The 25,525-nt window shown below is 41.7% G+C and overlaps 1 protein-coding gene across 2 annotated transcripts in view; it reads left to right on the top strand.

Annotated features, from left to right (window-relative positions):
- The window catches only part of LOC124119841, a 60,963-nt gene that overhangs the window by 18,172 nt on the left and 17,266 nt on the right, over positions 1-25,525 (top strand). For both annotated transcript variants that reach the window (XM_048390933.1, XM_048390934.1), the window contains exons 6-18: positions 4,435-4,585; positions 6,048-6,236; positions 7,603-7,702; positions 8,568-8,666; positions 9,958-10,061; positions 12,105-12,257; positions 14,099-14,258; positions 15,088-15,196; positions 16,615-16,754; positions 18,110-18,266; positions 19,418-19,506; positions 20,545-20,676; positions 24,352-24,509. In XM_048390933.1, the coding sequence (XP_048246890.1) occupies positions 4,435-4,585; positions 6,048-6,236; positions 7,603-7,702; positions 8,568-8,666; positions 9,958-10,061; positions 12,105-12,257; positions 14,099-14,258; positions 15,088-15,196; positions 16,615-16,754; positions 18,110-18,266; positions 19,418-19,506; positions 20,545-20,676; positions 24,352-24,509 (1,741 nt within the window). The remainder of the gene's footprint in view (positions 1-4,434; positions 4,586-6,047; positions 6,237-7,602; positions 7,703-8,567; positions 8,667-9,957; positions 10,062-12,104; positions 12,258-14,098; positions 14,259-15,087; positions 15,197-16,614; positions 16,755-18,109; positions 18,267-19,417; positions 19,507-20,544; positions 20,677-24,351; positions 24,510-25,525) is intronic.

Raw genomic sequence — 25,525 nt, 5'->3', positions numbered from 1 at the left:
TATACATATGTGTGTATATATAGAGAATCTCACCCGAGTGTCTTTTGATATCAAATATATCGACACGAGTTGATAAAAGTGGAAAAATTCCAAGGCTTGCCGAGGATTTTTGCCACTTTTATCAACGAGTGTTGATATATTTGATATCAAAAGACACAAGGGTGAGATTTTATTTATCATCCAACATCATTCCTCCAGCTTTTTCAATTTGTAAACAGTAATTAGCAGTGTCTTCAGTGTAAAAAGTACTGCTAACAGCTTCAGTAGCAGAGCCATTAGTGATGTCATTTGATTGTGACGTCATGGTAACCAATGACATCACAATGGTCTTCATAGTATTGTGATGTAATTTCATTGCAGCGATATCTACAATGTAGATATTGCTTGATCTCATCCAAGTGATATCTCCTGTGGGAGCCAGTTTTGGATGATAAATGTGCTTACGTGTGTATAAATACATACATGAGTATACTTGTCATGTAAACGAGTTTACTCATGTGTGTATATTTACACCAGGAGCAAATTTGCATCATGTCTGGAGCAGGTGCAAATGTAAATGTAAATGTATATGTTGCAATTTGAACGTTTATATCAACGTAAGAGGATGATCTAATTAATATGTGTTCTTTTGCCAACACCAAACAAATTGTCAACAGTTGCCAACCTTTATGCGTATATACAGAGTTGAGCAGAAGGTGTTTCCTTTTGGTTTCAAGGGGTCAAAACTTTGTTTACAAATTAAACCAAACATGTTGCTTCACCAAAAAATTTTGGTGAAGTAACTCTCTTCTCATTCAACTTGATTGGAAAACAACCTGTTTTGTGTTGAAAGTCATGAACAGACTGACGAATATGTGTGCCTTACACAATTCACACACTTTATTTACACACCTAAGATGCTTTTCATGTGAACACATAGTAAATTTACATATACTCATGTATGTATAGTTACACGTGTAAAAATACTTACGTCAGTCAATGCTGTGCATGTGAATGGGGTATAATAGTGTTCTGACATCATTATGTTCATATATTTACACATCTGCAATGTCATCTGTTTTGGCCAGCTGAGGAAAGTAAGTTGGTTCTAAGCCCACCTGCCAATTTCTAAAAAGGCCTTACGATCAGTGTACTCACTGACACAACACTCTGTCTTATATACCCGTGAGATTAACTGAAGTTGACTGTCGATCAAACTGAACCAGTCCAGCGTGAAATTATGCGGTTGTTAATACACAGCCATTGACTACACCAATATGCGTCTGTCAGATCTTTTTCACTACCTGACAGTTCTCTGTGGTATAAAAGGCTTTATTGACTGAGTGGTGATTGAGCATTGTGTGGTAGGGTGTTCTGTAGTGTGTTGGGAGGTATAGAATACTGAGGTTCATAATGGTGTACATTGACTTTTATTGTCGGGATCGGGCTTTATCATTGTATAACCTTAACTATTTTAGAAGCTTAAGACATCCAATGTCTCCAGGCTGGAATCTGTACCGAGAAACCTAATTTTGTCGTATGAGGCAACTTAATATATCAAGTGGTCAGATTTGGTTACTTGCCATCATTGTACCCAATGTCTTGGGATGTTGTTTACAATGTCAATCACTGGTTACTTACTTGATTACTTACATATATACAGCTGAAATATTGCTGTGTTCAGCATTAAACATCTACAAACTAGGGCTGGGACGAGTCCAAATTTACTACCCAGGTACCCACCCCCCTATTACCCGATGGGTAACCGAGTTACCCGTCCCAGCCCTACAACAAACAAATTATTTGGGATTTGAGTTTCTCTAAGGGGAAGGTCTGACAATGAAAGACTACCGCAGTAGGCCTTATAGCTTGTTGATCAAAATATAAAATGTCACATAGAATAAATTACTTTGAGAGGAGTTTTTATTTTATTCCTGCCATTTCTCAATCAGGGGTGAGAATCTTCTTCGGATCCGTGAATTTCAATGGATTTTAGTGACCACAAATTTGTTAAAATCCCATGGCTTCCCCCTAAACACCCCCGAAATTGCCTGGGAAGTTTTGCTACACTCTGTTGAGATGAAATGGGGACTCAGTGTCAGTCAGAGATTTCTTAACTATAGATGCATGTGGGAGTAATGTATTTAACAAAAAATAACTGCATCAGGAAACTATTGCGAGTGTGTCACTCGCAACTTTTAGAGTACTTTCTTGTTCGCAAAACCTTCCAGAACAATATTTATTTAGGTCTTTGAAAGGCATTCAGAAGTGAAATACATAAGGAAGAGAATATATGGATGTCAACTTCTTTATGATGAGGAACACAACGTTTCGGAGTATATGCTTAGTCCTTCATCAGATGAATGAATGCCATGAGGCAGAGAGCATACAGGAAACTACGTTTATAAAGAACACGCTTATAACCAAACTGACGCATATAACGAACTTACTTTTTGTCCCGACGTTTTGCTGTAGTTATGCTGTATATATGCTTATAACGAACTACGGTTATAACAGACTAAAATTAGTGGTCCCTTTGAGTTCGTTATAACCGTAGTTTACTGTATATATGTACCTGTAAGGACAACAAAATTAATAAGATAACAAAAGGTGGAAAATAACAAAGGGTAGAAGCTAACAAAGAAAGCCAACAGATAATTGGCGCTGATATATTTATCTATTTCTACCAAAGAGTAGTCAGTAGTCTAAAATTGTACAAACTGTATCAGTACAATTGTCCTCAAACTGTACTTGTTTGTACAATATGGCTGTGTAGTTGTCATGTCTGATTGTTTGTGTGTAGGTGTTGTCAGTCATGGCCCTCAGATTCTGTGTAACAAGACAGTCAAGTAGTTTGTGAGCTTTTTATGTTAATGTGTCTCCTAGTGGCTACTGTATTGATGTTACACTGTTAGACTATTAGACTCTGACCCATGTGGCTTAACCCTTTACCACCTACCGGAGTGACAACTGTATTGATGTTACACTGTTAGACTATTAGACTCTGACCCATGTGGCTTAACCCTTTACCACCTACCGGAGTGACAACTGTATTGACGTTACACTGTTACACTATTAGACTCTGACCCATGTGGCTTAACCCTTTTCCACCTACCGGAGTGACAACTGTATTGACGTTACACTGTTACACTATTAGACTCTGACCCATGTGGCTTAACCCTTTACCACCTACCGGAGTGACAACTGTATTGACGTTACACTGTTACACTATTAGACTCTGACCCATGTGGCTTAACCCTTTACCACCTACCGGAGTGACAACTGTATTGACGTTACACTGTTAGACTATTAGACTCTGACCCATGTGGCTTAACCCTTTACCACCTACCGGAGTGACAACTGTATTGACGTTACACTGTTACACTATTAGACTCTGACCCATGTGGCTTAACCCTTTACCACCTACCGGAGTGACAACTGTATTGACGTTACACTGTTAGACTGTTAGACTGTTAGACTCTGACACCTGTGGCTCAACCCTTTTTCACCTACCAGAATACCAACTGTATTGACGTTACACTGCTAGACTGCGACAACTGTGGCTTAACCCTTTACCACCTACCAGAGTAACAACTGTATTGACGTTACACTGTTACACTGTTAGACCACTCGGACCCCGGTGTAATATGGTTGAAATGGTTAATTAAACCATTTCAACAATAAGACACTGGTATCCTCGTGGTCTAACCTATACATAATTTGTAGCCGTGGGACGATACACCCATGCATCGGTGGATTGGACCCGTGAAGATCCGGGGTAGAACAGGTCTTCAGCAACCCATGCTTGCCGTAAAAGGCAACTATGCTTGTCATAAGAGGCGACTAACGGGATCGGGTGGTCAGGCTCGCTGACTTGATTGGTGCATGTCATCGTATCCCAATTGTGTGGATCGATGCTCATCACATCAATCACTGGATTGTCTGGTCCAAACTCTATTACTTACAGTCTGCCGTCATATAGCTGGAATATTGCTGAGTGTGACATTAAACAGCAAACAAACAAACAAACAAAAAGCTACCGTGGATCGCAATTTTTGTACTTCTTGATACAAGTATCGATCAGAGTCACACACTAAGAAAAAAGTAGCGATTCTTACCTTCAGTGTTTGCTTTAATAATTGTTACACAAAACACTAATTAGCAGCGAAATTAGTGGTGAAAAGTATTTTTAACCATTGTGCCATACTTGCCACTGCCAACTGCAAATCATCAGTGTGCCAGGAATTTGGTCATCCTGTCTCTGAAAAAATGGCTTAGTGACCACAGATGAGAGCACATGTAAGTATCATGATACAAATTTGATAGTGAGCAAGGTATCGTGATACGCATTGGATCGCACAGTTTTTTGTGTCGTCCCAGCCCCAACAATTAGCCTTGTGGTTCAAGTTTTGGAAGGACCAAGTACAGGAAGTGAACTCAACCCTTGTGTTTCAGGAAGCGATGTGTTGGCCGCCAACCCTAATGTCAGCCCCAATATGCTTGGAGTGGGGACCCCGAGCGAACACAGTGCCCACTCCGCCGGGTCGTATGTCCGACGCGCAGTGGATGATCTCCCCTACGCCATGGACCGCATTTACAGACTTAGGTTGGTCAAAGCCGGACACGATGAACTTCTTCCTGATTCAAGCAATTTCATTGGTCGAGAAATTGGTCAAGCAATATTCCAGCAGCTCCCGCCCTTGGTGTTTACATTCTGCTTTTGAGATACAATCAAGCATGCTCTTTCTACCAAGATTTCAAAGAGCATCTTACGACTCTTGCTCAGAAGTTGTTTGATCAAAGTTGCAACATTCAAGGTCTCAGTAAAGCTTTCAAAAGATTTTATGGTAGACATGTGGAGGACATTTCAGAATCTGATGCCTCAGTGACAAAAATGATGTCCTGATGCAATTCCCTGTTTTGACTTTGATCTTATGTGCCCGTGTTTTTACAGGTGAACAATTCACTTGCCTTGGCATGTGTTTGTGACAGGTGCCATAGGTGGAGCAGAATATGCTCACCTTTTCGCAAACACCTGGTATCAGCATGATATAGTGATTCATAAACACATGTTCATGATATAGTCAGAATTGTACAATCGACTCTGCTTTTAGCAGAGATTTCTATTGAAAATGGAAAGGTCTTGCCACTTTTATTTATCATAATATTAATCACTGGGATGCCATCCGGTTGGGACACAGTGAGGTGAAATGAAATGGGGTTTAATGTAGCATTCAAGATTATTGCACTTTTGTAGTGATGTGCGTGGAACTGGTCTCTGGCATTCTATGCTGGTCGAAAGTGATGATCTTGCCACATTAATGTGCATTACGGCACCATATCGCGTCTGCGATAAAGTCAGTTTAATAGATCGGATGGTCAGGCTCGATGGTTGATGGCTTGTCAACATACCCCAATGGTATGTATCTTTGCTCACATCAATCACTGGATTGTCTGGTCCAGACTTGATTATATATACAGACTGTCATCATATAGCTGGAATATTCCTGAGTTCAGCTTTAAAAGACAAGCAAACAAACAAAGTAGTGTTAAATACAACTCGTAAAAAACAAGTAAAATCGTACACAATCTATGAACTAATTTTAGAAATATTTTTTACAAATAAGACTTGTTGAAATTTCCCTAATTTCCAGGAAGAGCTCTTAAAAAAACCCTAAAACAAAACTATGAAGAAAAAGATCATTTGGTTGGTTTGTTGTTTTACGCCGCACTCAGCAATATTCAGGCTATATGACGGTGGTCTGTAAATAATTGAGTCAATCAGACAATCCAGTGGTAATATCATGAGTATGATCCACGCAACTGGTATCGATGACATGCATCAACCAAGTCAGCGAGCCTGACAACCTGATCCTTTTAGTCGCCTCTTACGACAAGCATAGTCGCCTTTTACGGCAAGCATGGGTTGCTGAAGACCTATTCTACTCCGAATCTTCTCGAACATCAGTTCAATCATATTTTCATTTTACTTTCACCAGGCTTATATATCCATAACAAGAACCCACATGGTCAGGCCTAATAATAAACTGCATGTTTACGTCCCACAGGGAGGAGATTCGAGCTGAATATGAGACGAAGAAGAGGCCGTACAATGGGGAACTTGGCCTGGAGACATACGACCACTGGCAGCTAGGGGACTACGTCATCGTACGCAAGCTGGTGGAGGACATCATCGACGACTTCCTCATCCACTACATCAAGCCAGACATCCACATCTACGAGGCAGAGATGAGGCAGTGAGTAGGCTCCTGCGGACATTGCTGGAATAGAAGTTGTTTGTTTGTTTGTTTATTTGTTTCACAACAACACCCAAATTGTGTTGCTTCAGTTTATTTTCATGTGTGGGTATTCTTTAGATGTAAGGGGGGTAATGTTGGCCCTGAGGTTGAAGGACTCCCATCCTACTAAGTTTGCCTCCCTTAGTTTCAGCAGGATCCACTGGTCATGGGTTCAAACCCTAGATTTACCCTGAATATGTCCTCTGCCATGATTTTGCATCAGCATTGTTGAAAGTGAATTAAAATCTCTCTCCTTAATTGCAATAAAACAAGCATCCTGGGTGACCTAGTCTGCATTTCTCTGTGCAGAGTTGCATCCCTTAGTTATGTCAGGATCCGTTGATGACATAACAGATTTAAGGAATGTTGTCATCTTTTTGGAAACTGCTTACCTGGTACTAATAAAAAGGAAGAGAAGAAGGCAAATACATGACAAAGTATTTGTGTTCATGGTGTCTTGAACAAATATTGGAATGTTTGACCCAAAGCTGAACATGAAGACTTCATCTATTGTTGGGTATTTAGGGCAGGAACAGTACAGGAACCTTTCTTCTTACAGTGCCATGGTACGAGCCGAACATGAAGACTTCATCTATTGTTGGGTATTTAGGGCAGGAACAGTACAGGAACCTTTCTTCTTACAGTGCCATAGTACGAGCCGAACATGAAGACTTCATCTATTGTTGGGTATTTAGGGCAGGAACAGTACAGGAACCTTTCTTCTTACAGTGCCATGGTACGAGCCGAACATGAAGACTTCATCTATTGTTGGGTATTTAGGGCAGGAACAGTACAGGAACCTTTCTTCTTACAGTGCCATGGTACGAGCCGAACATGAAGACTTCATCTATTGTTGGGTATTTAGGGCAGGAACAGTACAGGAACCTTTTTTCTTACAGTGCCATAGTACAAGCCGAACATGAAGACTTCATCTATTGTTGGGTATTTAGGGCAGGAACAGTACAGGAACCTTTCTTCTTACAGTGCCATGGTACGAGCCGAACATGAAGACTTCATCTATTGTTGGGTATTTAGGGCAGGAATAGTACAGGAACCTTTTTTCTTACAGTGCCATAGTACAAGCCGAACATGAAGACTTCATCTATTGTTGGGTATTTAGGGCAGGAACAGTACAGGAACCTTTCTTCTTACAGTGCCATAGTACAAGCCGAACATGAAGACTTCATCTATTGTTGGGTATTTAGGGCAGGAACAGTACAGGAACCTTTTTTCTTACAGTGCCATAGTACAAGCCGAACATGAAGACTTCATCTATTGTTGGGTATTTAGGGCAGGAACAGTACAGGAACCTTTTTTCTTACAGTGCCATAGTACAAGCCGAGAATGAAGACTGGGAGAGGACGGCAGGGGCGCTGGCAGAGAGACGAGCCGTCACACTGGTTGCCGAGGAGCTCATGCTGCTGGTGAGATGAGGGAATGCTCAAGTAAAACAGCAGCAGCATTTCATTTGGTGCATTTTTTCCTTACGACATATCTACTAAAACAAAATTTCCCACATGTGAATTATTATTTTTCACACTCAAATTTCAGTAATATATATTAGTGAGTGAGTGAGTTGGGTTTAACGCCGCTTTTAACAGTATTCCAGTTATATCGCGGCGAATCAGCTTAATGTGGGAGGAAAGCCTAAAGTGATGTTTACCACTTCGGTGAAACCCACGAACACGGGTATGGTGCTGACAAACCTAGAAACATAATCAGGGCGAACCGGGATTCAAACCCACAATCATAGGTTTCTGGCGTGCCCAAGGGACGCAACTCTGCAAAGCGAATCATGACACCTGAGACAACTGGGCCACCCGTGCCCCCCATATATAAAAAATATATATGCAAAAAGAAGATAAGAGGAAGTGAAGTAACTCTTGCAGGATATTTCCTTTATGTCATCTTTAAAAGAGATCTTTTAAGAGATCACTTATTCATTTTCATCTTTAACTCGTCAATCTTGCCCGTGTTTAGAAAATAAGTCTGTAATCTAAGTTATGGTACTTAAAGCAAAATTTAAAAAAAATAAAAATTTAAAAAATATTCACCATATGAGTGTCCTATTTAAACAATAAATCGAAGTTGATAAATAAAGATATAATTAAATTTAAATCTAAATCTAATTTTGAATTGTTATCAAGATTAATTAGATTTATGAAAATAATTGTGGATGCATGGGAAAAATACAGTGCGTCATTTTTAAAACAGGAGTGTTTTCTGTAAATGCAAATGTTTATTCTCTGTTATAACATGTTTCCAGTTATCTCTCTGCTGTGTTTCCAGGCAACAAGAGAATTGTCACGGGAGGTTGCCCAGGAAACAGTTCACATTTTTGGCACATTTCACAATTTTACAACACGTATGCTTCTCAATACAGTGGAGGTAAGTCCGATGTTGACTGACACTGAAGGGTCAGGTCTTGCTAAGGATGAAGATTATTTCATTGGGGCCCACTTGCACAAAACGATCTTAGCGCAAGGACTATCATAAGCCTATGTTAAAGTATGGGAGTTAACATTATCTTAGCGAGAAGATCACATGGTGCAAGTGGGCCAAGGCGTTACGGCTGAAGGTCTGGGGTTTCAACCTATTATCAAAATCACCATCACTAACCTTATTAATAAAATATATAATAAGTGAAAACTTTTTCTTAATTCTGCTGACTGCAAAGTTACATGTTTTCAACAAATAAAAAGATGACAGTTGATTGAATGGCAAGCTGAGCAACAACCGTGTCCGTGGTGTTGTTGATAGAGTGTCTGCCCAGAGAGTGGAAGGTGCAGTGGTTCAAACGCTGTCAGCAGCATACCAAAAAAAATGGTACTTGTTGTTACCCTGCCTGGCGCTCAGCATTAAGAGGATAAAATAAGGACTGGTCGGCTCGGAGTCAGTATACTGTGTCTGAGTGGGATATTCCTGTTAAACTGTGGCATGGTATCTCACGCACACACACACACATCGCTTTACTCATCAGGAGTTCGATAAGGTATTCCGTGTACCAACCCGCCAAGGGGATTCTGGGTTAACTGATTGTAAGAGGTGACCAGATTAAATGTATCGGGTGGTCAGGCTCGATGACTTGGTAGGTTGTGTGTCCTGGTAAAACAGTGGTGTGGATCATTGCTCACTGTATCGATCACTGAATTGTCTGGTCTAGATTTGGTTATTTATAGACTGCCGCATATGGCTTGAATCTTGCCGAGTCGTAGATGTTGTGTCACACAAACCAAGAAACGTAATGAAGGAAAACCTGGGAAACTAACACAAGATCATTGGATCATGACAAAACCTATATGCAACATGGCAATGAAGACGATTGGGCCATCGGTAACCACCCTAGTAGGACTGCTTGTATTTGCACAAGTGTTGTATTTGTACAAGTGTATTTCTACAAGTGTTGTACTTGTGCAAGTGTTGTATTTGTACAAGTGTTGTATTTGTGCAAGTGTTGTATTTGTGCAAGTGTTGTATTTGCACAAGTGTTGTATTTGTACAAGTGTATTTCTACAAGTGTTGTATTTGTACAAGTGTTGTATTTGTGCAAGTGTTGTATTTGTGCAAGTGTTGTATTTGCACAAGTGTTGTATTTGTACAAGTGTATTTCTACAAGTGTTGAATTTGTACAAGTGTTGTATTTGTACATGTGTTGTATTTGGTGTTGTGTTGGTTACAGAGTATCAGTACGGGGCAGGAGAAAGGTCGCGACCCTGAAGATCCAGCATTCAACCTGGTGTCCCGTGGCTACTTCTCCATGCAGACCAATAGGAACCAGCACAGGTGAAGCACAGGCACCACAGGCACTAGGGCTCCGACAAGTCCCAATTTACTACTTGGGTACCCGACCCCCTACTACCCGACCCCCCTACTACCCGACCCCCTACTACCCGACCCCCTACTACCCGACCCCCTACTACCTGACCCCCTACTACCTGACCCCCTTCTACCTGACCCCCTACAACCCGACCCCCTACTACCTGACCCCTACTACCCGACCCCATACTACCTGACCCCCTACTACCTGACCCCCTACAACCCGACCCCTACTACCCGACCCCCTACTACCTGACCCCTACTACCCGACCCCATACTACCTGACCCCCTACTACCTGACCCCCTTCTACCCAAGCCCCTACTACCCGACCCCCTACTACCTGACCCCACTACTACCTGACCCCCTTCTACCCGAGCCCCTACTACCTGACCCCCTACTCCCTGACCACCTACTACCCACCCCTACTACCTGACCCCCTACTACCCGACCCCCTACTACCTGACCCCCTACTACCCGACCCCATACTACCTGACCCCATACTACCCGACCCCCCTACTACCCGACCCCTACTCCCCGACCCCCTACTACCTGACCCCCTACTACCTGACCCCCTACTACCCGACCCCCTACTACCCAACTCCCTACTACCCACCCCTACTACCTGACCCCCTACTGCCTGACCCTACCTGTTACCCACTGTAGGTTTCAAGAGTTGGGTCCAAAATGTCCGATTGGGAAAAGTTTGACCTAGGCAAAATGTATTTAGATACACATATAAAATGATCTGGTCATGCAACACTGAAGTTTTATCTTTTTCAAACCTATAAAGGTCAGAAGAAATGGGTGCATAGTCAGAAAGAAATGCGAACATTAGTGACGTATACTGTAACCATAGATCTCAAGATAATTTTTGTCATTAAACGAAATATCACGTGACAAACCACGGGTCCGGGTAGTCCTGTGAGTACCTGGGTCCTTTTAAGTACCCACCCGACCCTAGTACCCGAGTTACACATCCCAGCCCTACAGGTACTTCCTCATTGGTAGCATTAAGTGGTAGGGCAATGTACTGGCCAAACAACTGAATTCAATTTATTGTGATTCATGTATCTGTATCATGATACGTGTTGCGATGTATTGGGAGCTCAAGTGTTTGACAGTGATTGTCAATGGTTGTACACGCAGATCCTATATTTACTACATATTAAAGTCAATATTACTCAGCATGGTCAATAGCCATCATTTTGTTGTCATGGATACAGGGGAGATAACAACATGGGGGAAAAAACACTGCTTTTCCACCTTTTTGTGAATCAATTTCAAAAGGAAATATCATTTGTGAATGAATTTCTGTGTAGATTTTAAGTCAAACGATACAATAAATAACAAAATTTGTTACATTGTTTTTACCCAGTATACCGGAACACAGAAAATATATTGCAATATGTATTGTCTGTTAAGCATGTCAGAGTATGCAGTCCTATTAAGTAGTAAAAGATCCGGGGTAGAATTGGTCTTCAGCAACCCATGCTTGCCATAAAAAGCGACTATTCTTGTCGTAAGAAGTGACTAACAGGATCGGGTGGTCAGGCTCGCTGACTTGGTTGAAGCATGGCATCGATCCGGGATATAGCCTGAATTGATGTTTATGATGTCAATCACAGGATCGTCTGGTCCAGACTTGTTTATTTACAGACCGCCATCATATTGCTGTAATATTGCTGAGTGAGGTGTAAACAACAAACAAACAAAAGTAGAAAGCTTCAATAAATATCAGTTAAAAAGGTATTTGTCTGCTAGTGTTTTGGTATTGGGTTACAAACAATTAGGAAGCTGTACAAGTAAAATGTGTCATGTCCTCATGTTGTACATTTATTTTTAAAAATATGATTTTCAACTGTTTGACTCCTAGTTTTAGCTTACTGGTCTCAGAAGCCATCATGATGTCGTTTCTAATGTGTATACCGACTAAACCTGAGTGTTTATGACACAAATCCAAAGGGTAATTTGTCTCACTGGTGAAACAGGTGAAGTGTTTTGTGTTGTAGGAAGGATATATGGGCGCACACACAGCACCTCCACCACATCAAACCTCAACAGCAGCACCCGCAACCACGACCGCAACAACAACCCCAGAAGGCAAAACAACAAAAACAAAAACAGCAGCCTAAGCCCCAACAACATGTAGAACCAGAGGAAGAGTGAGTCTCTTGGTGTTTCAGTGAATTAGTGAGTGAGTTAGTGAGTGAGTTTGGTTAAATGCTGCTTTGAAAGTATTCCACTTAATACATCTCAGTGTGTCAGCTTAATGTGGAAATGAGATGCAGTAGAGAGCTGGGGACCAATTCTAACCTGGGCCTCACAGGGGGTCAAGCAGAAGAGAGCTGGGGACCTATTCTAAACTGGGCTCCGCAGAAGGTCAAGCATTAGAGAACTGGGGACCTATTCTAACTTAGGCTCCACAGAAGGTCAAGCATTAGAGAACTGGGGACCTATTCTAACTTAGGCTCCGCAGAAGGTCAAGCATTAGAGAACTGGGGACCTATCCTAACCTGGGCCTCACAGGGGGGTCAAGCAAGAGAGAACTCGGAGCCTATTCTAAACTGGGCTCCACAGAAGGTCAAGCAGTAGAGAGCTGGGGACCTCTTCTAAACTGGGCTCCGCAGAAGGTCAGGCAGTAGAGAGCTGGGACCTCTTCTAAACTGGGCTCCGCAGAAGGTCAGGCAGTAGAGAGCTGGGGACCTATTCTAACCTGGGCTCCGCAGAAGATCAAGCAGTAGAGAGCTGGTGACCTATTCTAACCTGGGCCTCACAGGGGGTCAAGCAGTAGAGAGCTGGGGACCTATTCTATACTGGGCCTCACAGGGAGTCAAGCAGTAGAGAGCTGGGGACCTATTCTATACTGGGCTCCGGAGAAGGTCAAGCAGTAGAGAGCTGGGACCTATTCTAACCCAGGCCTCACAGGGGGTCAAGCAGTAGAGAGCTGGGGACCTATTCTATACTGGGCTCCACAGAAGGTCAAGCAGTAGAGAGCTGGGGACCTATTCTAACCTGGGCTCCGGAGAAGGTCAAGCAGTAGAGAGCTGGGACCTATTCTAACCTGGGCCTCACAGGGGGTCAAGCAGTAGAGAGCTGGGGACCTATTCTAACCCAGGCCTCACAGGGAGTCTAGCAGTAGAGAGCTGGGGACCTATTCTAACCCAGGCCTCACAGGGAGTCAAGCAGTAGAGAGCTGGGGACCTATTCTAACCCAGGCCTCACAGGGGGTCAAGCAGTAGAGAGCTGGGGACCTATTCTAACCCAGGCCTCACAGGGAGTCAAGCAGTAGAGAGCTGGGGACCTATTCTAACCCAGGCCTCACAGGGAGTCTAGCAGTAGAGAGCTGGGGACCTATTCTTACCCAGGCCTCACAGGGAGTCAAGCAGTAGAGAGCTGGGGACCTATTCTAACCCAGGCCTCACAGGGGGTCAAGCAGTAGAGAGCTGGGGACCTATTCTAACCCAGGCCTCACAGGGAGTCAAGCAGTAGAGAGCTGGGGACCTATTCTAACCCAGGCCTCACAGGGGGTCAAGCAGTAGAGAGCTGGGGACCTATTCTAACCCAGGCCTCACAGGGAGTCAAGCAGTAGAGAGCTGGGGACCTATTCTAACCCAGGCCTCACAGGGAGTCTAGCAGTAGAGAGCTGGGGACCTATTCTAACCCAGGCCTCACAGGGAGTCAAGCAGTAGAGAGCTGGGGACCTATTCTAACCCAGGCCTCACAGGGAGTCAAGCAGTAGAGAGCTGGGGACCTATTCCAACCCAGGCCTCACAGGGGGTGGACCAATAGAAATTAGGTGACTATATATTCTATTTCGATACCCACAGGGGGTCAAGAGTGCTTGGGACCTATTCTTAATTGGGCACAACAGGGGCACACAAGGATGACTGAAGGTTGACAGGATGAGAGAAAGTTGACAGAAGGATGACAGAAGGATGACTGATGGGTGACAGAAGGTTGACAGAAGGATGACTGAAGTGTGACAGATATGTTTGTGTTGCAGGGAGGAGGATGTTGATGCTGATGTGGAGGTGATCAAGTACGACCACATCAAGCCGATGTCGCTGAGGAAGTATGAGTCGTCACGGTCGGACTCAAAGGAGGTGAATCGTGGGAAGGAATTCGCCAAGATCTACCACAAGAGGGAACAGCAGTACTGGAAAGTGAGTTGATTGAAGAACAAGCTTCTATATGTTATATCCACCTGGTCGTTCCTCTGGCCAGCAATAACTTAGTTTCCTTGGATGCAGAGCAGAAATGCCAACCATAAGATTTGGGTGTAATAGTTATGATTTTGAACCTAAAATTACACAATCCGGCTTGTGTTCCCCGAAATACAATTTTGATTGTTTTTTTTTCACGAATTATTGACATGCTTATTATATCTGGCGTTTATCATGTTTCACACACTAATATGACAGTCCTATTTGTGTTGTGGGCTGGGTGCGGATGCTTTTCAGCGTTGTTGAAATTAAGGTTTTTTACACTTCTTTGCATAACGCCAAAAAATCGGTTCCGATTGCTAGTGTCATCTACATGTGTGATGGTAGTGCCAGGCGTTCTTTTTGTCAGTTTACTAGTCTTTTGTCATTTTGTCAGTTTAACATGAAGCACATATCCGGAAAAGTGGGTGTTGCTTATTTAATGCTCATGTGTGCCAATAGAGAACCAATTACCTTCTGATATCAAATATATCAACACAAGTGAATAAAAGTTTAAACTCAGTTTGTATGAGAAATGCTTTTTTTCTAAATTCTCTTGTTCAAAATTTTGGAAATATTTGGGTTAATTTATAGTCACATAGGTATAGAGATAGTTTCAATGAAGCTGTAGTTGACGTGTGGGTTACAACTTCTTTATTCTCTCAATGCAATGTTTCGGCACACCGAAACCCTTTATCAAGCAAGTGCGAGTGCTGCATGGAGGTTCTAGCATCTGTATACAAGGAATAGAACACCTGGTGTGAAATGTGTCACCTGTTGTCATCTCCAGGGGTTGAAGACTGCTGTGAAGAAGCTGATCGTTGGCAGGAAGTGCAAGGGTGTGCAGACAGCAAGAGTGTCACATGACCAGCGATTCCTTGCTTTGGGTACAGCACATGGTGGGTGAATAGGAGGCTGTGTTCACAAGTAGTTGCACTATGTATTTCATGTGAATCACCATCGTCATCATCGTCATCATCGTCAACATCAACATAAACATGAACATCATCATCACCAGCAGCAGCACCACCACCACCACCACAATCATCAACATCATTAACATTAACATCATCATCAACATTAACATAAACATGAACATCATCATCAACATTAACATCATCATCATCAGCAGCAGCAGCAGCAGCAGCAGCAGCACCACCACCACCACCACCACCACCAACATCATCAACATTAACATTATCATCAACATTAACATTAACATAAACATGAACATGAACATCATCATCAACATTAACATCATCAGCAGCAGCACCACCACTACCATCATCAACATCATCAACATCATCAACATTAACATCATCATCAGCAGCAGCAGCAGCAGCACCACCACCACCACCACCATCAACATCATCAAAATTAACATTATCATCAACATTAACATAAACATGAACATAATCATCATCATTATCATCAACATCTTCAACATCATCAACATCATCAACATCATCATCAACATCATCAACATTATCAACATTATCAACATCATCATCAACATTATCTTCAACAATGCCGTTCTAATTCTCAATTCAATAAACATCACAGTCAATTTCAACAGATTTTAAAAAAAGAAAAGACTTTTTCTTAATTCTGCTGACTGCAAAGTTACATGTTTACCACAAATAAACAGACAAAAGTTGACAGTAGGTTGAATGGCAAGCTGAGCTTTACAAACACCCACAACTGTCTCCGTGGTCTTTGAGGTCTGCTCAGAGAGCAGAAGGTTTGTGGTTCGATCCCTGGGAGCAGCATACCAAAAGACGTTAACTTGTTCTTACCCTGCCTGGTGCTCGGCATTAAGGGGCTAAAACAAGGACTGGTCTGCATGGAGTCTGTATACAGTGTCTGAGTGGTATATTCAGGTTAAATTGTGGCATGGTATCTCAGTGGGCTAGAACTATAAAGTCAGCATATGTCCGGACTAGTACAAGCAGTCACAGACAGATCCACAGACAGACAGACAACCCATGCTTGTCATAAGAGGCAAATAACGGGATCGGGTGGTCAAGCCTGCTGACTTGTTTGATGCATGTCATTGTATCCCAATTGCCTGGATCAATGCTCATGATATCAATCACTGGATTGTCTGGTCCAGATTTGATTATTTACAGACAGCTGTCATATAGCTGGAATATTGCTGAGTGCGGCGTTAAACAACTAACAAACAAACAAACAAACACAAAAACATCTGTAAGACTCTGAAGAGTGTCTCACTAGTAAATGTAATTGTTACAGTAAACACATGTTGACAAAGATAAACATTTGGGTAAATGGCCGTAACGTGGTCTCTGTCTTGCAGGTGATTTGGTTGTGTACGATACTTGGATGGCGCCATGGCGGCCTGTCAGAGCCATCCACAACATTGACCGAGCTAACGACGGTGTTATAGATATAGCATGGAGTATGGACGGGTCCAGACTTTCCACCATCAACACAGGGGTATGTGGTCTCAGTGGTTATGTTAGTAACACACGCACACACAGGGATAAGAAGAAGAAGGAAAGACTATAGTTATACTGTTGTAACATTGTTTTTTTAATATCAAACTCTAATGTTATTTAATACCAGTATAATAATTTGCAGTCTGAAACGTGTTTTCACTGGCTTATTTGTCGAGAGTATCGTGCGTAGTGGCTACTCTCAGAAAATGGCTGAACGTCCATGCTGTTGGCAGTTTGTAACTTACCGTTGATCTAAGTAGACATTATTTTATACATGTATATCTTACCATATCTGCATTCAAATGGGCCCAGCAGTCAAAGTAGTTAACAATAAAGGAACACCTAAACTTGTACAATTCAAGATCAATCTTACTCGAAGAAAAAACACAAAAATAAAATCCTACATTTTTATTTTTCTCACAAACACTGTCAATTTTTCTGTCGTAACCATGCATGCTTATTTATGCACATATGTCCTCAAGTGTGCATATACAAACATGTATTTGAGTCCTCATTAGTTTAACTATCACCCAACCTACCTTCCATAATTGGAATAACGCGGGTGTCTGATAACGCAGGGGGTCATCCATGGACCCTGAGACCCGCATTGCCGTGGGGATGACTGTATGTTGGTTGTGCCACTCAATCCTTCCAATTATATACAGTCAAACACCATTGTGTCAAACTTTCATGTGTCGAACATTGATGTGTCAAAATTTGATGTGTCAAACTTTGATTTGTCAAACTTGATGTGTCAAACTTTCCTTCTTTATTCATCATTTTCGTTTGGGCCGAACCTCGGATGACTTGGTGTTTGATTGTATATCTATATTTTTAGGGGAATGATGCGGGCACAAGTCTTACCCAGAATAATGTGTCCGCACTTGTAGGTGGCAGCTAAACTGTATCTGGAGGTCAGGTGACTTGGTTTGTTGGTGATGCTTCATATGTCAACCACCGTTTTTTCCGGTCAAAAGAACTTTTGTACACTAACCTTTCCTTGGTTTTTGTCTCGTTTACTTGCTGCCGTGTTGTAGCTTGAATATTGTGACTATGGTGTAAAACAAAAGAAAAATAACAGGGAAGGAATAATTCAATCTCTCCCTCCCAGATTGTATTGTTTGATAGGCATTACTTAGAAGTTGACGGATGACAAAGTAGACACAATTTATGGATAACAACTTCTTAAATAGAGTGAAAAGTGACATTTCGGTTTTGATCCTTGCTTGACAACGGTATAAGGATCTATACCGAACCGTCGCTTTTCACAGTATTAAAGAAGTTGTTGTCCATAAATTGTGTCTACTTTGTCTCCCAGACTGTGATTGACTGGACGGTTGGCTGACTTTTCAGGGGATGCTGATCGTGTGGTCGTTCGATGGTGGAGGGACCCAGAGGTCGGACGTACGGGGTCTGGACATTCAGGCCGACTCAGCTGGCTACATTCCTCAGCAGCTGGCACGTATCGCACTCCTTGATGGCGACAAGAAGGATTTCACCTACCAACAAGGTCAGCCATTGTTTTCTTCAAGCAAAGCTTTTTTCACCTCAAAATTACAAACTACAGGTTTTATTGACAGCATTTGAATTTTGTAAAGGGGATAGATGTGATGAGTTATAGCCAACTAGTCTACAGCTCATTTCGGGTACTTGTTTTCGTGGGATTTCTAGATTATGGAAGCAGACACGAAGAGTAGTATAGACACTGGGGGTACCGGATCACCCTGTCCTGGACCAGGCCTTGGCCCTCAAAACGCTTTCATGGAGTTGCAGTAAATTTTGCTTAGCAGTTGCTAGATTTCGCTTAGCAGTTGCTAGATTTTGCTTAGCAGTTGTTATTTTGCTAAGCAGTGGCTAGATTTTGCAAAGCAAACTGTAGCAACTGCTTAGCAAAAATTAGCAGACTTCCATGGAAGCAATTTCAGGGCCTAGGCCTGGCCCCGGGCGGGGTGGTCCGGTACCCCAAGTGTCTATACTACTAGGAGATTGTACAGATTGTGGCTGGCCTCGGACAGGGGTGGTCCGGTACCCCCAGTGTCTAGACTACTAGGAGATTGTACAGATTGTGGCTGGCCTCGGACAGGGGTGGTCTGGTACCCCCAGTGTCTATACTACTAGGAGATTGTATAGATTGTGGCTGGCCTCGGACAGGGGTGGTCCGGTACCCCCAGTGTCTATACTACTAGGAGATAGTACAGATTGTGGCTGGCCTCGGACAGGGGTGGTCTGGTACCCCCAGAGTCTATACTACTAGGAGATTGTACAGATTGTGGCTGGCCGCGGACATACATTTTTCTTGAAATCAGTTTTTTGATGTGCATGCACCAAGTTTTATCGTCTACAGTGTTGCAGAAGAAACTGATCACTTGTAATTCCGTGGTCTTAGGTTGCATAAAGGACCGTTCACTGTTTGAAACTTTCCATTTGTGTTTCATAGATCTATCATGATACAACATTTATAACAAGATCACATCTCCCAGACATAATATCCAATAAGACAAAAGATATGTCTACATAGATTGCCTTGAACTATTTTATTTTAAGTAAATCAGTCATCACCTATATTAGAAAAACATTCAGCAAATACTTCAATTTAGACTCATTAAGGATAAGCCCCGTACAAGCTGGTCTATAGTGATACCATCATCTCTTTCCAAGCAGGTCCGTTTTCTGAGCAGGATGTGTTGTCTAGTCCCCAGAGTCCTGTCAAGGGGGCGTTCTTCCCCAGCTTTACACTGCTCGGAACACAGGTCAGTCAGCTCCAACATCTTCATCTTTGTCACATCTTTGTTGGTTTATACTTTACAAATGTTTAGAACTGGTACCTAGCAACTGATTCTGGTATAGAATTGGTTCCCAAGTTCATAATGTTGGGTGGTCTGGCTCGGTGATAACTGATTGAGTGGATTGCAGCTCAGAATATCAATCACTGGTTAGTCTGGTCCAGACTTGAATTATTTAAAGATTGCCATCATATAGCTGGAATGCTGCTGAGTATGACACTAAACAACACAGATTACAAACAAATGAATGTTATGCTAACCAGTTATGTTGGATAGGTGTTTGTGTTTGTTTGTATAACACCACACTCAGCAATATTCCAGCTATATGACGGAGGTCTGTAAAATCGAGTCTGGACCAGACAATCCAGTAATTCATATTATGAGCATCAATCCACGCAATTGGGATATGATGACATGCATCAACCAAGTCAGCAAGCCTGACCACCCGATCCTTTTAGTCGCCTCTTACGACAAGCAGTCGCCTTTTACGGGTAGCCTAGTGGTTAAAGCGTTCGTTCGTCACTCCGAAGAGCCGGGTTCAAATCCCCACATGGGTACAACGTGTGAAGCCCATTTCAGGTGTCCCCCGCCATGATATTGCTGCAATATTGCTAAAAGCAGCGTAAAACCATACTCACTCACTCACTCATTTCGTCTGAAGGGATAACAGAGATCAGTTATCTTTTAAAATCCTCGCGTTAATTTCAAGATTTACAGTACGTTCCTATTTTTTTGCAATATATTTTCCTCCAGTGTTTTCGAGCCCCATAGAAGTATTTCTGATAACTTGTCTAATATAGTAATAACAATGGCAATACACTAAAATGAAGTCTTACCTTTGAGAACATTTATTTCTGTTTACAATTGGATAGTCAAATGACCACATCTTGTCAATATAACTGTGATAATGCCAAGCGAGACGAGTCAGTCAGGTGCCATCTTGTTATAGTCACCTGATTTTTTAGCTCCTCCATTGTATTTGTGTTTGTGTGTTTGTGACGGCAGCACTCTGTGTGTGCCTGTCTGGACAATGGGGACATGCTGAAGTGCAACCTGGAGCCGCTGTCCGTGATGGCCGACACTGACCAGACTATGGAGTACTCGGAGGCCCCAACAATCTACCACTCCAACATCTATGTAAGTCAAGCTAATGATCATTCGGTCAGGCCTCAAAGTTAAAATTTTTAACAAGTAGCCATATGACTACCAGTATTTTATTTCCAGGTAGCCACTGGTTAAATCAACAAGACCAGCCAAAAACATTCGAAATTATCTTTTATCAAATAACTATTATAATATGTACAAGTCATAGCACTAGGCCTGAGGTAAGGTGAAATGGGCTTTAACCTTGCGTCCAAGATTATTGCACTTATATAGCGACGTGCATGTACGTGTGTATGTTTGTACTAGTCCGGACTGATGCCGATTTATAGTGCCAGCACACTGAGATACCATGCCACAGTTTAACATGAATACCCCACTCAGACACAGTATACTGACTCCCAGCCGACAAGTCCTTGTTTTAACCCCTTAATGCCGAGCGCCAGACAGGGTAACAACAAGTACCATCTCTTAACGTCTTTGGTATGACACGGCCGGGGCTCGAACCCGGACCTTCCGCTCTCTGGGCGGACGCTCTACCACTAGACCACGGAGGCGGTCACTATGCCTGAAACTGTATATTAGTGTATACTTGATTTTTTGTTATTTGTGACTTGAATGATGCAATATTTTACTAGATGACATAGGTATATCCTTGTTTATCCAATGAGCATTGTCAACTAAAATAAAATAGTAACTATGCATTTCTGCTCATTGTCGACTTTTGGAGGAATTATTCGCGAGTACAGTTATTAATAGCAGACATGTTTTCCACGATCTGCTGTTCTTTTCGTTGCATGTAGGAGACAATTGATAATCTGTCATTAACAGATTTCAATATGTCATCGACAATGTGTGTTTAGATTGTAAGTGAATATATTCAAAGTGATAAGACATTAAAAGCGAATACCGGTGTTGTAAATGGTGTTACAGTTTCATTATGCAATGAATATTGTTCCAGGTTCACTCTCTTGTTAAATTAGCAAATAATTTATTTCCCACATTTATTAACATGAATAAATACCTTCGTTTTCGAAACTCATATGAATACGACGTTCGTCGAAGACTCTCATATGACACACCTCTAGAAAGCTTGTTTTTTTATCTACACGGTCGTAACATCACCTGGAGCAGAGACCATATAATAATAATCTATTATATGGTCTCTGCCTGGAGTCTGTATCTGTAGTAATTCTAACATGGAATTTTATTGGATAAAAATTGGTTTCTAATGACGCTTTCTTGCTGAATTCTGCTACAAGGTTCGTGATTGGTCAAATTTGAGCATGTGGCCTAAGGCAGCCAATCAATTTACAGCTATGGTACTGTCCTCGTGTGTTATGAATTTCAGATTTTGAAACGTTTTTAAGCAGGAAATCGCGATCTATATTAAAAATATGGAACTTCATGGATGTATCATGCTAGGTTAAGAGCTGTGACAAAGAATTCTCATGCATATATTTTGCCATTAAACATCGTGTCCGAGTGACGTGACAAAAGCCGAGATGTCATTTGACTTGCATTACACATGATTGCACGAAAAGATGGAAATAATAACTTAGATGTAAGTTTGACAACTTTTAGAAATAGTTTTGTTCATTGTATTTATTACTTTGTATAATATATTTATAGATTTGCTTCAAAAGTCTTTATTTTGCTCTTTGACATGTTCGAGGTGGACCTGTTTTCGAAGTGTGTGTCCGAGAATTTTATTTTCAATAATATTGCGAGAAATAGTGAATCATTTCTTAATCTATCGATAAAAAATTATAAATTTAAATGGAAAACGTATTTCAGACATTGTGAAATGTGATAGATTTAATATATGAATTATATGACAGGTAGGTTAATAAAATTGTGTACTATTTTGACGTGACTACGGCTTGTGTATTGCGGGACTTATTAATGCACAACACATACCTAGGGGATGCATAGAAGAGTCTGATAGTACTTCTTATCAACTCTTAACTCTGTCACTGCAGTGAGTGTCCAAATCCCCAATCCACTCTCGGACAACTACCAAAATACTATCGATGGTAATTTCAGCTCCTCCCACTGAAATAATGTTTAACGTCATGCGAAAAGAGTCATAATGCTTACCTTTATAATGACTAATTTCCATCCCTCAACTCTTCTTTTCTAAAATAACTAGGTTAACTACCTAAGTCAACAGTCTACCAGTGTTTTACTTTGACTGGGATCAGCTTGTGTTTCATACTAAGATGCTTAGGTATTGAGCTGGTTGAAGTGTCTGTGTAGCCTTGCAGTATGCCAAATAAACAGCATTGTTTTCTTTTTAACTGTATCAAGGTCAAAATGAGACCATACAGTGCTGGAACGTTTCTCTTCCATTTTTTGGCTAACCTTGGTACCACTGAGCGTTATCTGTCCTTGTCAAAAGTAAGATTGAGAGTTATCTCCCTTCCACTGGTACTTGACAAGCTCCTTCCCAGCGCGTGACACCTTCGTTACACTCTCGGTAACATCGCTGCCACCAGTGTGGGCACGCCATTACTAGAATCTTGAAATTTGCCCTCCAACCCCATATGTAGTAACTTTTGTTTATGTCTTTGGGAATGCCATCATATTTCAATTTGAAAAGGTTTACGACTGACCATGTTTTCCAGATGAATTTACTTTGTTGTTTTGATAATCAGATTGGTTCCAGATTGCGGACTAACGGAAAATTAACCAACTTCTCCCTTAATTTCTTACTATATCAATAACACGATAGTTTTAATGAAACAGAAATTTAAATTGACAAACGAAGAAAGAAATTTAGCAGCGATAAGTGTATTCGGCGTCACGACAGTCGTCACTTGTTTGTAAACATAACAGTCATTCGGTTGCGAGTTCAACTCCAAGCATGGTTGTGGCCACCTATTCACAGTGGGGAGTTTTGACTGGTGGCAGCGATAGTATAGAGAGCTCCGGGAACGTACTATCGCTGTGAGGAGCTTGGGTACTTGAGTCCTTGAAAACAGGCCCATTAGCAGGAACTTGAGTACCCATCACAGCCCTAGCTGGTATTGAATATATATCTTAGACCATCATTTTTCTTTCCCAAGGGGGATGAGGCTCAGGCTTATTCACAACCTAAGCAAGTTTGATTAAGTTGTTCTGACACCACCTTGCTTGTTGACCGTCTCAGTGGTCTAGTGGTAGAGCGTCCGCCTGGAGAGCGGAAGGTCCGGGGTTCAATCCCCGGCCGTTTCATACCAAAAGACGTTAAAAGATGGTGTTTGTTGGTACCCTGTCTGGTGTTCAGCATTTAGGGGCTAAAACAAGGACTGGTCGGCTGGGAGTCAGTATTCTGTGTCTGAGTGGGGTATTCGTGTTAAACTGCAGCATGGTATCTCAGTGGTCTAGCACTATAAATCGGCATCAGTCCGGACTAGTACAAGCAGCCATACACACACACACACACATGCATGCACATCGCTTGGTCGTGATGTTAAACCCCATTTCACCTCACCTCACCTTGTTTATGAAACTAGCATTAAAATATGACCTTAATTGCACACAGTGTCTCAGTTTCATACAAATTATATCATCTAGACCAAGCCTGAAAATGAGCCCAGGATCACGCCATTTTGTTTCTGATTGTTTCTTGTGTCACGCTAAAAATATAAAACTAACTCAACCCTGGCTGAAATTTTAAAGAAATATGTTCATTTTTCTTTTGATTTATGATTTATGAATTTCGTTTAGGATGCAAGTTATGGCATCAATCTGATTGGACAAGGCTTGGAGGCAGAACTGTTCCGTCAACACAAACATCCCATTATATACATCGGCTTCGTCGACAAGCTGGGAAACATTGTCACTGTCGATATAAAGGGTTTCATCAATATGTGGAAATATGACAGGTGAGATTTATGGTGATAGAATTTGATATATCACAAGAAAAATACACATATATCTTATTTCAAAATACATGGATGTGTACTGGCCATTAATAGCTTTTTTCAATAGAGCTTGCGTAGCAGCCACTATCAGATTCAAAGCTCTTGAACAAATTTAGGCATTATCATTGGTGGGAACAAGAACGTGAAGTAAGCCTTATTGGTCCAGTGGTTTCTGATGAGATGATGTTTCCGGAAGACTGATGTTAGGCACCGACAAGCAGGCCAACACATACGATCACTTAGATTTCAGTCGTGTGAGCTGATCCTTGTCATCTCCTCATATGAAACAGAATATGCATTTATATTTATAATGTGCAAAATCCACTCCCTACAGTGACACCAATAATGATAATAATTAGAAGAATACAGTAAACTACGGTTATTACGAACTCAAAGGGACCACTTATTTTAGTTTGATGTAACCGTAGTTCGTTATAAGCATATATACAGCATATATACAACGCATGGACGGGACTACCGTATTTTCTTGAGTATAGTGCGCACTTTTTTTCAAAAAAACACAGCTGTACAACATCAGTTCGTTATATCGGTCAGTTCGTTATAAGCGTGTTCGTTATAACCGTAGTTTACTGTAATAATAAAGAATAAAATATTCTGCCGAAAAGAAACTGTTCAACAACCAGCTTATGCTGATTCTCTAGTATTTCGCTGTTGGCTATAAATAGCCTAACATTCACAGTGCCCTCTGCCTTGCAATATGCCATCTTAGATCTCTGTAATTTGAATACGTATTATTCAGGGTTGTGATTTACCTGCTTATAGAAAGAATATCAACTTATGAAATAATAGTGCTGTATCAGATACAAATCATATCACACCCATAGTAATGGGGTACATATCGTATCGCAACCCCACCGTATCTTCGCGCTTCTAATAAATGAAACCCTTTTAGTCTGGAACCTGCTAGTCTCGAACCTGCAAGTCTGGACCATGTTATTAGGTTCCTAAGTCCCTTT

Source organism: Haliotis rufescens, unplaced genomic scaffold (genome assembly GCF_023055435.1).
Source record: "Haliotis rufescens isolate VD_foot unplaced genomic scaffold, xgHalRufe1.0.p SCAF_9, whole genome shotgun sequence".
NCBI classification, from domain to species: domain Eukaryota; kingdom Metazoa; phylum Mollusca; class Gastropoda; order Lepetellida; family Haliotidae; genus Haliotis; species Haliotis rufescens.
The sequence above is the reverse complement of the archived record's forward strand: the minus strand, read 5'-3'. Positions and strand labels throughout refer to the sequence as shown.